This window comes from Toxorhynchites rutilus, chromosome 2 (genome assembly GCF_029784135.1).
Source record: "Toxorhynchites rutilus septentrionalis strain SRP chromosome 2, ASM2978413v1, whole genome shotgun sequence".
NCBI classification, from domain to species: domain Eukaryota; kingdom Metazoa; phylum Arthropoda; class Insecta; order Diptera; family Culicidae; genus Toxorhynchites; species Toxorhynchites rutilus.
Window position 1 is genome coordinate 319,325,824 of NC_073745.1, and position 14,469 is coordinate 319,340,292.

The 14,469-nt window shown below is 40.9% G+C and overlaps 1 protein-coding gene across 1 annotated transcript; it reads left to right on the forward strand.

Moving 5' to 3' along the window:
- Positions 1 to 5,336: 5,336 nt before the first annotated feature.
- Positions 5,337 to 6,625, forward strand: LOC129768521 (peflin). The gene is made up of 4 exons (XM_055770231.1): positions 5,337 to 5,524; positions 5,597 to 5,846; positions 5,899 to 6,042; positions 6,109 to 6,625. The coding sequence occupies exons 1-4, from the start codon at positions 5,513 to 5,515 to the stop codon at positions 6,333 to 6,335; spliced, it is 633 nt and encodes a 210-aa protein (XP_055626206.1). The 5' UTR covers positions 5,337 to 5,512; the 3' UTR covers positions 6,336 to 6,625.
- Positions 6,626 to 14,469: the final 7,844 nt, after the last annotated feature.

The following is a 14,469-nucleotide window of genomic DNA, read 5'->3' on the forward strand; positions in this document are numbered from 1 at the left end:
TTTTATAAAAACCCTTTTTTCTCGGAATCTGCTTTAGGTTTAGAATTCGATTTAAGCCATACTACAAATTGCGCTAAATAAATGAAAATACCTGCTTTCGATTCGATATTCGATGGATAGTAATTTCACTATATCATTTTTTGACGTAGGACTACGTCTAACCGGAAGATACAGGGGGTGAAATGGAAATCTAGGCACTGAACAAGTAGGAAAAAATGCAAGATTTGGAACGCTTATAACTCGGGCATTTCTCAATAGCTCGCAAAGGTGTTTGCATCAATTGATAGGAAATATATCTACGCATCTATCATAACAAATAACATTTCATTTTTCTTGAGATAAACAATTGAATAATTGTGAAATATCAATCATTGTCCATTTTGTGCTCCTCAAATCGTACCGACCAAAACGGGCAACCAGAGCAGCAACGAAATACAATGAAGCACGATTGGAAAGGAAAAAGAAAAAATGAACGAAACATTGGTCGCAGTCTCACACATGCGTAATTCTCGAGTCAACCAGTCAGCTTAAAAATCCCCGCTCCGCTGCCGTAACGAGCATTCTCATCCAAACCGTACACCACATCGTTTCGCATCACATCACATCAACAAACCAACACAAGCAGCCATGTCTGGACATGGCAAAGGAGCAAAGGAGGATCGCGACGATAAGAAAACCCGCATTCAGAACAGACCACAATCGGTTCCGTGGACACCAAGAAAACAACAGGCAGTTGCAGCTAGTGGCGAGTGGCAAACGCAATCGCAAAACGGCAGCAGGTAGCGTAAGAAAAAAGTTTGTTCTTTATACAAACTGCTTTGGTGGCAAATCCAGAACAAGGCGGCATGAAGTGCGTTCGAAATGGTTTTTCTTCAAAACCATGAGTTTTCCAAATTGGTACCATTCCTTAAAACATGGCGCTCACAGGGCCATTAAACCTTTCGAAGAAGAGTTTACGAAATACAGTTCAATGCATTCTAAAATAATATCCAAAATAATAATAAAACACAAATTGATTTTTTCATAATTTGTTTGCCAGGATATGATGAGTATGTGAATTTGTCAGTTGTTCTGAGCTTATTGATGGTTGTGGACTTTCGCAATTATTCAATTTTCACCAATTCATATATTGCTTCCAGATTTAAAGTGCAGTAATTTACATTTATTTCGACATTTAGCTAATTGGACGGACATGTAATGCAACATATTTAGTTGGACATTTTTGTAAACATAGAAATCGGGGTCCAAATTATGACCCCACATTGAAGGTCGACACTGTATCACAAATTTTCCAACTGTGAAAGCTGTGGCGAGTGGCAAACGCAATCGCCAAACAGGAAGGTTTAGCCGAACAAGATGGAGATATCGAGTGATAACAAAACAATAAACTCTTTAGATTAAAGATGATTTTGTGGTCCTGAAAAGGACCCTTTTTAGGGTTTGCTTCCGGATCAGCAGTCGGAAAACGCTCTTTACTTGGAGCTGGTATACTTCGTCACCGCTTTGGTACCTTCGGAAACCGCATGCAAGTTCACCGGGCAGCAACAGACTGATTGCAATCTGAATTTCCCACGCCGTAATGGTTGACCGCTTATTGTAGTGGATCAGACGCGAGGCTTCCGCTACGATACGCTCAAAGATGTGTTGACGAAGCTCATGACGCTCATCGCCTTCGATGAGAAATCGGTGTCGGAATGAACCTGCCTCAGCACCTTATGATGTAGATAGCATATGATTCCTTCTCTTCCTTCCTGTCGGTTTCCGAGATATTCTTCTGCGCCGTGTCGAACTTTTTGGCGGCTTTTCCACTATTCCACTAGTCTTCGGTGCCTTCGTGTTTGTTAGAAACAACTGCATGTGAATCCAACGAGCGAACAAATCGTAATGAATATATTTTTTTGCCATCGCTGCCTTTTAACGCTCATTCGTTCGTCTCGTTGGACTCGCCCCTTTGGCTGAGTCTGCCGATTTGTCTCTATCCTGTGAGTGTGTACCGCTAGAGTACAAAACGCGCGGACCCCAAAAAAAAATCATATTTTCTTTTAAGTCGTAAATCAGTGTGGTTGTATGACATCGTTTCGCATCACATCGCATCAACGGATTGGTGCCGGAGCCCCAGTATACCTAATAGTGGTTATAGAATTTCGGCCGCCGGAGTGCTCGAGTTGGCTTGCGAAGCTGCTTACGACAATAAGAAAACCCGCCTACAGAACAGAGCACATTCGGTTCGGTGGCAACAACTAGTCTCAGCGAGTGGCAAACGCAATCGCCAAACGGCAGCAGGTAGAAGAAGGAAAAAGTTTGTTTATGCAGACTGCTTTGGTGGCAAAACCAGCCACCGTAAAACACGGCGCTTTTCAGGGCCATTAAACATTTCAAAGAAGAGTTATTAAAAGTTTTTCACAATACCAATGCATACTAAAGTGACATAATATGACATATAATATAAACTGATTTATTTTGCTTGTTCTTGAACTTATTGGTGGTTGGGGTCTTTTAAATTGATCATTCAGTTTTCACAAAACCATGCATGGTTTCCGAATTAAAAGTGGCTTCAAATTACAACACATTGTATGCAGGATGGCATTAACGAATTTTCTTGGTAGCAAGAACTGCTTTCTTTGGTTGATAACTTTTGTTGAAAACTGACTGACGTTACATCTGCATTGTATAGGAAAATAACTAAGGAGCAACATGATGAGCTATGTATTTCCTGCTGCTCTGCTTCTTATTTTAAAGGACTTTAATCCGAAGGTCATCCGTCGTTATTTTTCAACAGATCGTCTCCAAAACCTCAGTTCTTTTTTATTTTTTATTTACTTTGTTTACGGATACTACAAATCTTACAATTCATACGTCTCCGAAGCCACAGTTTAAGGTACGGTAATGTGCTCAATAATGAAATATATGATAGTGAATGAGCTGATGACCACCTATGCATTCCCTATCACAGCCATCATTTTGATTGTACGATATATGCATACGCCGAAAGATGCCCGGCGTTGAGCATTTAATAAGTACAAAGCCTTTAGAAAAAAATCAAGAATCAAGTTTGGAAAAAAAACGCAAAAACACAACACCAAAGGTTCTTTTCAGAACCCCCAACATGTTCATAAAGAGTAAACAGTAAAGTAATCCATTTTTCAGGTAGATAGGTAGGTAGTCACGTAGGAGAAAAAAATAAAACGATATAATTAAAATATATATTTAGCAAAAGCTGTCCCCTTTGTATAGTCCTACGTCACTCCGGTTATGTCCCCGACATTACCCACCCGTCTTTTTTTTCTTCAAACTTCCAACTATTGTTATATTCACTTAAGACTTCAAAAGGCTACCTTTTTTCTCAAATGTCACGTTATATTGTGAAGTTGGTTGCGATGCGTACCATCGTACATCGTAGTCGATTTCACAACACAACGCGCTGCTGCCTCAATGTTGTTAATAAGTAGGTGCGGCGGTCGACGAATGTTGTACGCAACAGTCTAGTGTATATGTCGTCGCGTTTGAAAGACGTATCTTTCATTAAGGGTGCCAAATCAGAAAACAGGTCACGTTTTTATGAAATAATGTTAACATTAATAACAATTTTTGCCACGAACGGATTTTGGCGATTTACATACTAAACGAATCGGAAATTCCGTAAGATTTATTTATTATGCTATACATTAGAATCCCCTGGTTTGTAAATGGTTAAAATTCATGAAAACTTTAAGCGTTTCCATTTTCCCATACATTTGTTCTGTCCATTTGTGTGTTTTCCCGAACAGAACTGTCAATACCGAGCAACTTATCGACGACCAACGGAGGGGAAATCGTAGGATTTAAAGTCTCCGTGAACAAAAGAAAAGTGGAAGAATGAAGGGGAATACTTGCCTAGAATATAAACAGTGGATCTCGCTGAGGCAAACTTTCATTCGGCATCGGACTGTTGAGCAATCCAGTTCACTTTGCTTTCGCTGCGCTTCGATCTAAGATTGGACCCCACCAGTGGTAATCCAACTTGGATATCGTCGTTTGGTTTTTCTGTTCGCGTTTTTGCATTGTGTGCTTTTCTTTCCGCATCATAAATTGGACGCTTCGCGTAGTGTGTGATGAGCAAGAAGAAGAGGAAGGCGGGCTCGAGCCCTGCAAAAAACGAACGCATTGACAGGGGCAATAAAATTTCGAGGCAAGCGTCATCTAAGGATGCACGCGATGTTGGTGCAGTGAAAAGTGCATCGAACAACATCGAAGTAGGCGATTTCGGCGCGTCGGTCGAAAATGTAAACGCCGTTACCCAGGCAGCAACCAAAATCAAGCTTCCCCCGCTGGTGGTGAAGGCGGTCACTCTTGACAAACTCATCAGCGAATTCGCATCGATGGGTGTTACAGCAGAGTACAAGCTGTGTGGCATAATTCAGTCTTTTTCCAAGCAGTTAAAATTTTGTTTTCCGTCATCATAAGGGCTTCGTTGGTACCTTTGAGAATGCATCAATGCATTAAACTGCCGTTATGTCGAAGCAGACGTTAAGGTTGTGCGCCAAAAAAATATTTGGGGAATACCAAGCATCTTGAATGTCTTACTGGAATGTTATAAGTTATTTGGGTTCGCGTGCCAGTCGTAAAACTGCCTTCAACTAGGATTGCATTTGCGCTAATATTGATCATAATGAAGCATTGACACTGTTTTCGAGGTTGTTATTAACAAAAATAGTTTATTTTGCTTGTTTAGTCACCAAGAAAGCAAATGTTCTGGAATTTTGTATGTGATTAGGTTTCACTTGCCAGTAGTAAAACTTCCTCCACTAAGGGGTAGTAAGACTCTCGATCATGAGAAAGTTATGCAACTCTTTTCGAGGCCAGTAATATTAACAGAAGCATTTCTTTTGAGAATAGCGCAAAATTCTAGAAGTGTTTATATTCCTAGTAGTTTCAAGTCACCAATGTAAACCAAGAAATAAATTGCAACATACGATCAGCTAGTGCATTGTTTTGCGAGGGCAAGAATGAAAAATCAATCAATTATCGTCAACTGATTCTACAATGAAAAACCATTTCAGAGATTATTCTACTAAGCAGTATAAACAAGCGACTAATATAAAATAACAGCGTAGTTCTACGTCAACAATGCGGTCGTATCTTGGACACAACCTCCTATTATTATTTGTTTTTTGATAACGAAAACGAAGAAAATAATCATTCAGCGATTGCATCTGCAAATTCAATTTATTTCATGCGCTTCATTTTTTATACAAATGATTACTTTATATTTCTTCAAAAGTATTGCATGAAACAAGAAACGAAAAAAAACTTTTCGGTGTTAGCACACCAATGCGTCATTGATATGAAACCCGTGGCTGTCAAACAAATGTTGACATTCAATGCTTGGTAATGATTATTAGTAGCAGTCAGTAGGGAAAGGAATAAATATTTGTGAAATATCATTTAATAACTCATGAATCGATTATCAACAAATGGAATAAAGTTAAAATAGTTGTTCTGTACAGGAAACGTATACTCGAACGATAGTACAATGGCTTATCAGGTGAATGGTTCGATGTTTATATTCGTGGATCTATTTGATAACGTTATGTGCATCACTGTTTTTTTTCCCCAGGGTGGATATCCTGGTCAACAGTATGGAGGCTATGGCCCAAACCAGGGCGGTTACGGTGGCGCAGGTCAATCGGGTGGCTATGGGGGTTATGGTGCTCCCCCGCAACCTGGCGTGAGACCTGAGATCCAGAACGTATTCCGTAGCGTGGACAAAGATAATTCCGGCAAAATTAATAATAAGGAACTTCAGCTGGCACTGATCAACGGTCGTGGCGATCACTTCTCGGATACTGCTTGCACTTTGATGATTGGTAACGTTAAAATACACATATTTTCTAGCTAATCAATCTATTCCATGTTTAGGAATGTTCGATCGTGATCGCAGTGGCACAATTGATGTGTATGAATTTGAGAAATTGTATAATTATATCAATCAGTGGCTTCAGATTTTTAAAACTTACGATCAGGACTCATCCGGTCATATTGAGGAATCCGAACTTGCGCAAGGTTACTAGATCTATTCTCGCTTCGTGTGTAAAAAATATTGATGCTTAGTTTGGCATTCATTTTTAGCATTGTCTCAGATGGGTTTCCGTTTTTCGCCACAATTTATTCAATTCTTGATGGCCAAAAACGATCCGGTCAACCGCAAGGAGATTTCTGTTGACCAATTCATTGTTACGTGTGTGCAAATTCAACGCTTCACAGAGGCCTTCCGCGCGCGGGATACGGAGCAGAAAGGAGTCATTACGATTGGGTTCGAGGACTTCCTCAACGTGGCCCTGACGACGTCTACATGAACAGGAGCGCCCAGCACCGCATGGCACTTCTCATCCATCACCGATTGCTATTAAATTTTTGTTGCTGGATTCGGCTATCTGATTATTGTCCTCAGGAGGAAACTACACAATACCGATACATTCGACAGGAAGGAGTTTGCTATAGAATATGCTTCATAGCATAACTATTATTTTTTCATATATTTAAAAACACGTTTAATCAGATTCTGTGCTCACTACTAAGGCTGCTTCAAATGTTGGAAGCGATATACTAAAAATTAAAAAATAAATTGATAGTGTAATAAATGGAAGTAAGCTTAATTATTTCTCAACTTTATTCTAAGGTTTGTACGAGGGATGGGTAATGTTTTATTCTAGGCAAGAGACTAATACTATTGTATATTTCATAATACGAAAAGGGAATCTTCGTAGCCACATTGGTTGCGCGTTCGCTTACTAACTAACTAAGCGTTAATCGTGAGTTCAAATACAGGTCCTTCAATTGACCATCTTTGTGTTGTTATAGAATCACTTCGTCCACGCAACAATCATCAGCGATGCAGTTTGATTCACGGTCGGAATCCTGGCCTCTCTCCATTCATACAAGCTCTGCTTGCAATAAGAAACATCTGGGCTGTTGTGTTATTAATAACACAATAATGATCATATTAACTGTCTCCGCTACCCGGTCTAAATAAACAATGGAAGAACAGAATGAATACTCTTACGCCTGAAAATGACTATTGTGTAACGTACAATTCATAGATACGTTCATAGATATAGATAAACATGTAAAATGTACACGATTAAATCCGTCGAAGCGATCTCACAGTTTCGAGACACGGAGCCTTTGTCGCGTCCCAGGATCCCGAAGTTACAGCATTCCCGCAGACTGACAAGTGCAGTAAAGCTCAAGAACGAGCACGTTCTTCCACCGCACTTTATTGACGCTGAAAACATGGAGGAGTTGCAACTGATAGTTTACTGTGCTGCTGTGGCGACCGCTAAAAGTTTGGGATATCGTGTTAGGCCAAGAGGCGGATTGCTCCAACATCTCCGTGAAAGACGTGAGCCTCTATGACAAAGGAGATTCAGGCAACGGAACCAGAACAAACCTAACATGCCGGGAGTTCGGGTTCGATTCCCGTTCTGGTCGGGGAAATTTTTCGTCAAGAGATTGTAACCTGATTTCCAGGTTCCTTAAGGACACACTGGAAGAGTGAGTCAAGTGCCATAGGAAAAACACATCGCACTCACACAACAGAACAACAGAACATACCACACCTTGGCTGGGGCTAACCGGGGAGATAAATGAAGGTGGTCAGTGGGTATAATTCATCTCCATTCTCTCCAGAATACCGGTACTCATGGAGGAAGCTGGTCACTCATCTTGGAGGATATAAAAGGAACCTACAAAGAGAGCTGGCCTCTCTGATTGCTGGAACGATAGTAGAAACCAGCATGCTCCGCGCGCGCCAAATGGCTGAGTAGACCAGCCAACATTAGCCTTAGTAGAATAATCTCTGAAATGGTTTTTTCATTGTAGAATCAGTTGACGATAATTGATTGATGATTCATTCTTGCCCTCGCAAAACAATGCACTAGCTGATCGTATGTCGCAAATTATTTCTTGGTTTACATTGGTGACTTGAAACCACTAGGAATATAAACACTTCTAGCATTTTGCGCTATTCTCAAAAGAAATGCTTCTGTTAATATTACTGGCCTCGAAAAGAGTTGCATAACTTTCTCATGCTCGAGAGAAGCGCAGCTGTCACTCTTAGTGGAGGAAGTTTTGCTATTGGCAAGCGAAACCTAATCACATACAAAATTCCAGAACATTTGCTTTCTTGGTGACTAAACAAGCGAAATAAACTATTTTGTTAATAACAACCTCGAAAACAGTGTCATTACTTCATTATGATCAATATTAGCGCAAATGCAATCCTAGTTGAAGGCAGTTTTACGACTGGCACGCGAACCCTTATAACTTATAACATTCCAGTAAGACATTCAAGATGCTTGGTATTCCCCAAATATTTTTTTGGTGCACAACCTTAACGTCTGCTTCGACATAACGGCAGTTTAATGCATTGATGCATTCTCAAAGGTACCAACGAAGCCCTTATGATGACGGAAAACAAAATTTTAACTGCTTGGAAAAAGACTGAATTATGCCACACAGCTTGTACTCTGCTGTAACACCCATCGATGCGAATTCGCTGATGAGTTTGTCAAGAGCGACCGCCTTCACCACCAGCGGGGGGAGCTTGATTTTGGTTGCTGCCTGGGTAACGGCGTTTACATTTTCGACCGACGCGCCGAAATCGCCTACTTCGATGTTGTTCGATGCGGTGTCACACTCGCGAAGGCTCGGTTCAATGCGAGCACTTTTCACTGCACCAACATCGCGTGCATCCTTAGATGACGCTTGCCTCGAAATTTTATTGTCCCTGTCAATGCGTTCGTTTTTTGCAGGGCTCGAGCCTGCCTTCCTCTTCTTCTTGCTCATCACACACTACGCGAAGCGTCAAATTTATGACGCGGAAAGAAAAGCACACAATACGAATAACGCGAACAGAAAAACCAAACGACGATATCCAAGTTGGATTACCACTGGTGGGGTCCAATCTTAGATCGAAGCGCAGCGAAAGCAAAGTTAACTGGATTGCTCAACAGTCCGATGCCGAATGAAAGTTTGCCTCAATTCAATTCAATTCAAATTCAATTTATTTCTATTACTTGTTATTAAATATCAATTTTTACAGAATAAGTGATCAACATATTGTTTTTCAGTCTTCATTTTACCATTTAACAGAGTCAAGTACTGACTTTTTCTTTTCTTTTTTGTTTGCTTTTCCATATATACATTCTGAGCATTTTGCTGTTTTTTTGACGTAGGACTACGTCTTTCATTTCTATACCGGGGTGTAAAATCAAAGTTTCGAAAACGAAAGCGTTACGCCGGAGACCGAGATTTTGAGCGTTAATAGCTCCTAAACAACTGAACGAAATGGTATGATAAACACTTCATTCGAAAGATAAAATGTCTACGTATTCTATACTTGTTACTTTCTGATCCAAAAACTTGTTTCAATAGTCTTAAAATTGCTTTCAAAAGAGGCTATTGAAATCACAAATCGGTATATAAGCGAGCGCCGCTCGGAAATCCACTCAGTTCTAATTGAACAGCGATTGGAGCATGTTGTCGCTGTTGTGGTGAAGCTCTTCGTTTATCATGAAAGCGCGGATGAACGGTGTCACCAAGAGCCTGTTTGTGCACCTTAGGCCAGAAGGGAATCCATCAGGAGGAGAGTGATGCCACAAACGGTTCCCCGGGAAGATCTCGAAGCAGCCGCTACACACACATATACACGCGCGGAATTCTTTCCGTTTGGATGCCATTCAGCATCGAGAAAGATCCGGAAAATAATCTGCCAGTTCCTCTGGGAATTTAAAAATACATTCATGTGAAAGAGCTTATTTTAATGTTTTCTATCCATGTAACACTGTGACCAAATATGTTATACTCAAGTGCTATTAACAGGTGGTTATAGAGTTAGCATTAACCACTGGTGGGCTTCCAGTATCGAGGAAAATGTGGAAATATCTAATCGTTACTGAAAATAATCTGCCAGTTCCTCTTGGAATTTAAAAATACATTCATGTGAAAGAGTTTACTTTAATGTTTTCTATCCATGTAACACTGTGACCAAATACATTTGGTTTTGTGATTTTTCAATCAATCGCAATCAACAGGATACATGAAGAAGATTATTCTTCCTCATCAGTAGGATATTTCCGTATCCAATATTGTATGCGCACGCAATCGCAATATTGCTCAGTCGCCGAAAGTTCCGAGCTCAGAGAGTTCATTCCCCTCTAGTTTGCCTTCCAAATTGTAACCGTTGGTTCCAAGCATTAATTTGGGCTCTACCCAAATAATAGATCCCAACATAATGTTTCAATAAAATCGCCATAAATACCCACCGCCTGTTGCTTGTGAACAGTTGGCCCAATAGTGAACGGTGTGAGCCCTGGGTAAAGATGCCCACCGCGAAATACGCTCCATCGGACCATCTGTCATTCAACAGAGCTGCCAACTAGGTAAAACATAAATGAACTCACACAAAAGAAAAAAAGAAAAGAAAAGCTCGGTAAAGAGTAGTGCCGGCTAACGACTTTCCACCATCAAGGAAGTAGGAAGTGCGCGCCGGAACAAGTGAATTTTAATAGTGCCAGAGTGCATCGAGAGCAAATAGAGAAGATAGAAAAAGATTGTTATAAGAATTAAAAGGTTAGTGGGAAATTGAAAAGGAATGAATTATTAGTAATTTAATATTTAATTTATAGAAATTATAAGAGAAAATATAAGAGCTTAAAAGAAGAAGAGAACCGGAAGAGAGAAAAAAAGGTCCTTTCAGCGGGCCTTTTTTTTATATTTCATCTTTTTCTCCGCCGAGACGTGTGGTACCCGCCATTGAGATAAAGGACGTTCGACTGCAATCTCCGCCATTGATAGTCGACGTCGAGTAAGGATACCGGAACCAGAAGAGTCCTATTCACGCTTGGAGGTTACAGCGGGGATTTTATCCGGTTAAACGACGGAGAAAGAAGAGAAAAAAATACACGAAAAGTACTGCAAGTATAAAAGCATAAAATTTTGTGACGTCACAAATAGGACAGAAGAAAAAGGGAGGGAAAATAGGATAGGGTCAGAAGAGAATTAAAGAGTAGATTTAAAAGGAAGGAATTAAAAAAGAAAATTGTAAGAAAATTACATTTATCTCCTCTATTGCGGTTTTGGAAATTCCCGTTTTTTTCGGACTCGAAAGGAGTCGCCAGCCCTCGTCCTCGATTGGTCGGCGGAGTTGGCTAGCATTGCTCAACCTTTGAGAGATAGTTGATTGTGGGAGTAGTTGGTGGCTTCAAAGGAATGCGTAGGTCTTGTGGAGAAAGATAAAACCGACACTGCTCCTTTTTGCTGGAGGAACAGCTGTTTGCGAGTGACCGGAAGCAGGTTAAACGACCCTGAGAAAGGAAATCCCTAATTAGAGAGTTTCAAAATTGCCATCGTAAACCACGCCTTCTCTCGATTCAATCACGCACAAAAAGCATACTTAAGCGATATTCTGGTGGTGAGACGCATTCATTTTTCGTGAGGACATCGACAAGACAACATCGATGCTGAGGGTGCCTGACGGCGAAGGATTGAGATCTGCCCGCAAACAAACGCAAGCAGTTTGTTTGAAACTGTGAGGGAGCACAGAGAAGCCGATCCTTCAGGAGAAAAGAAGGTGACCATCGAATCAGCCGCTACACACACACATACACTCACGGAATTCTTTCCGTTTGGATGCCATTCAGCATCGAGAAAGATCCGGAAAATAATCTGCCTGCCAGTTCCTCTGGGAATTTAAAAATAAATTCATGTGAAAGAGTTTACTTTAATGTTTTCTATCCATGTAACACTGTGACCAAATATGTTTCAATCAAGTGCTATTAACAGCTGGTTATCGAATTAGAATTTAGCCCACCAGTCGCTTCCAGTATCGAGGAAAATGTGGACATATCTAATCGTTACTGAGAATAATCTGCCAGTTCCTCTGGGAATTTAAAAATACATTCTTGTGAAATAGTTTATTTTAATGTTTTCTATCCCTAAAATATCCATGTAATACATTTGGTTTTGTGATTTGTCAATCAAGTGCAGTTAGCAGGAAAGCTTCTGAAGATTATTCTTTAGAACAAGGTTTTTCGTATCCTATATTGGATGCATAAAACCTTGTGCCTCCAACGTGTAACGCTCTCGTTTTCGAAGCCCCCCAAATATTCATTTATTCATTCATTCAGAATGGATTTAGATTCAACTTCAAACAAATTATCTCTAAATCAACGATAGTCCTACGTCACCCTTGCGGTTATACCATAGATATAACCCACTACCTAACTACATTAAAACTATCTAAACCTACTAAATACAAAAATTATGGGTAAAGGTTTCTAATTTGTTCGTGCTGTGAAATTTGAGCCCTAGTTTGATGCCGATTAGCGAGCGAAAGCAGTCTGGTATCGATCAGGTCAAGATTTGCCAGCCGATGAACTTGAGCTGTCGGGGTGCGTGTTGGTAGGTTGAAAATCATCTTTAAGTATTTATTCTGCAGAACTTGTAGCTTCTTATGATGTGTTCGAGCGCATTCGTGCCATACCGGGGACCCATACTCTAGCATAGGCGCAACAACCTGTCTTGAGGTGTGTCTCAGTCAAAAACGCAATGTGAATATCATGGTGTCGCAGGAAATCGATGACTTCAAGCTGTTGTTTACCCACAGAGTGGGCATTCTAGTTAAGAACGTTGATGGTGAACGCTGAAGTTTGTCATGAAGTGCATCATTTGCACCATCATTTTTTGCATGTCGGTAACGAGCGTTGTTAGATGGACGATGATCTGCGACATACCTTCCGTTGACTGGTTAGGCGGGATGGGACCGTGCTGGTTTCCCCAGAAGCCTGGAGGAGGAGAGGAGTCCTGCTGCTGAGATGCAGTACTGCTGGAGCCAGCTTGGTTGGTTACCAAAGATGCAGCACCATTGCTACGGACTCGATGATTCAGAGGAAGAGGAGCCAGGATAGGAACCACTGGCCGTGAAGGGAGCGAAGGGAAGATGAATTCCGAAAAGTCTGGTTGACGCATGGTGCGATTTCGGCCACGTTGATGACTGACAGCTGTTCTTTGCCGGATCTCGGCGTATTCGGCACGTTTCGGACATGCTTTGCTGGTGGCTTTGTTTGCGGCTCTACAGTTTACGCAGACGGGATCAGCGGTTTCGATTAGATCACATGCATTTTTCTCATGGGTTTTGCCACACTGGATACAGCGCTCAGCCATATGACAGTTTTTTGCTCCATGCCCGAATTTGTAGCATTTCATACACTATGTAACCTCCCGGTGAACCGGCTTGTAGCGGTCCCACTGAATCGAAGTGTGCGAGAGCACTCGAATGGTCTGCAGATCCTTCAGTGATGTTGAATATTTTTCTAGTTGGACCAAATATATGACATGATCTCTATATGTACGGGATGTGTCATGTCGCTTCATTTTATATATCTGGACCGGCTTGAGACCCTTTTGCTTAAGCTCCTCCAACATAATCTCCACATCCATGTCAGGGAGTCCACGCAGCACTACCTTGAAAGGTTTGTCAGCTTCGATGTCGTGGCTGTAATATTCACAGCCCTGTTGTTTTAGGATTTCTTTGACGGCGTTGTAATGGTTCCTAGAAGGAACCATAAACTTGTACCCCTCAGAGCAGTAACGGATGATACACTTCAATCCTTTCGTTATGAAGAATATGATTTTTTCCCGAAGTCTATCAGGGAACCTTTTCACGAAAAACGGCGGGAGTTTCTCCTTTTTTTCTAGTTTATTCGGCTCAGCACCTTTGTCCAAAACGGCAAAACGGTTGTTGGCCAGCACCCTTTTTGCTGACGGGTCGGCGGGAGGGTTTACCAAATCGGCATCGTTGATCGATCGGGATCGCTTCCCGGATGAACTGGCGCTCGAATCAGAGCGCGATTTACCCATAGTAGGGTTAATAGATACGTCAACTTCCAGCACGGACTAAAATTCAACTTTATCTTTACTTTCACTTTTTCGCGAACTGTACTGCTCAACACGCTAGCAGAGAATGATTGAATCTTGAAAGTTTGCCTCAGCGAGATCCTCTGTTTATACTCTAGGCAAGTATTCCCCTTCATTCTTCTACTTTTCCTATGTTCACGGAGACTTTAAATCCTACAATTTCCCCTCCGTTGGTCGTCGATAAGTTGCTCGGTATTGACAGTTCTGTTCGGGAAAGCACACAAATGGACAGAACAAATGTATGGGAAAATGGAAACGCTTAAAATTTTCATGAATTTTAACCATTTACAAACCAGGGGATTTTAATGTGTAACATAATAAACAAATCTTACGGAATTTCCGATTCGTTTAGTATGTAAATCGCCAAAATCCGTTCTTGGCAAAAATTGTTATTAATGTTAACTTTATTTCATAAAAACGTAACCTGTTTTCTGATTTGGCACCCTTAATGAAAGACGTAGTTCTACGTCAAAAAATTAGTTAATAGTAGCAAACAGCCAAGAATTTCTTGAC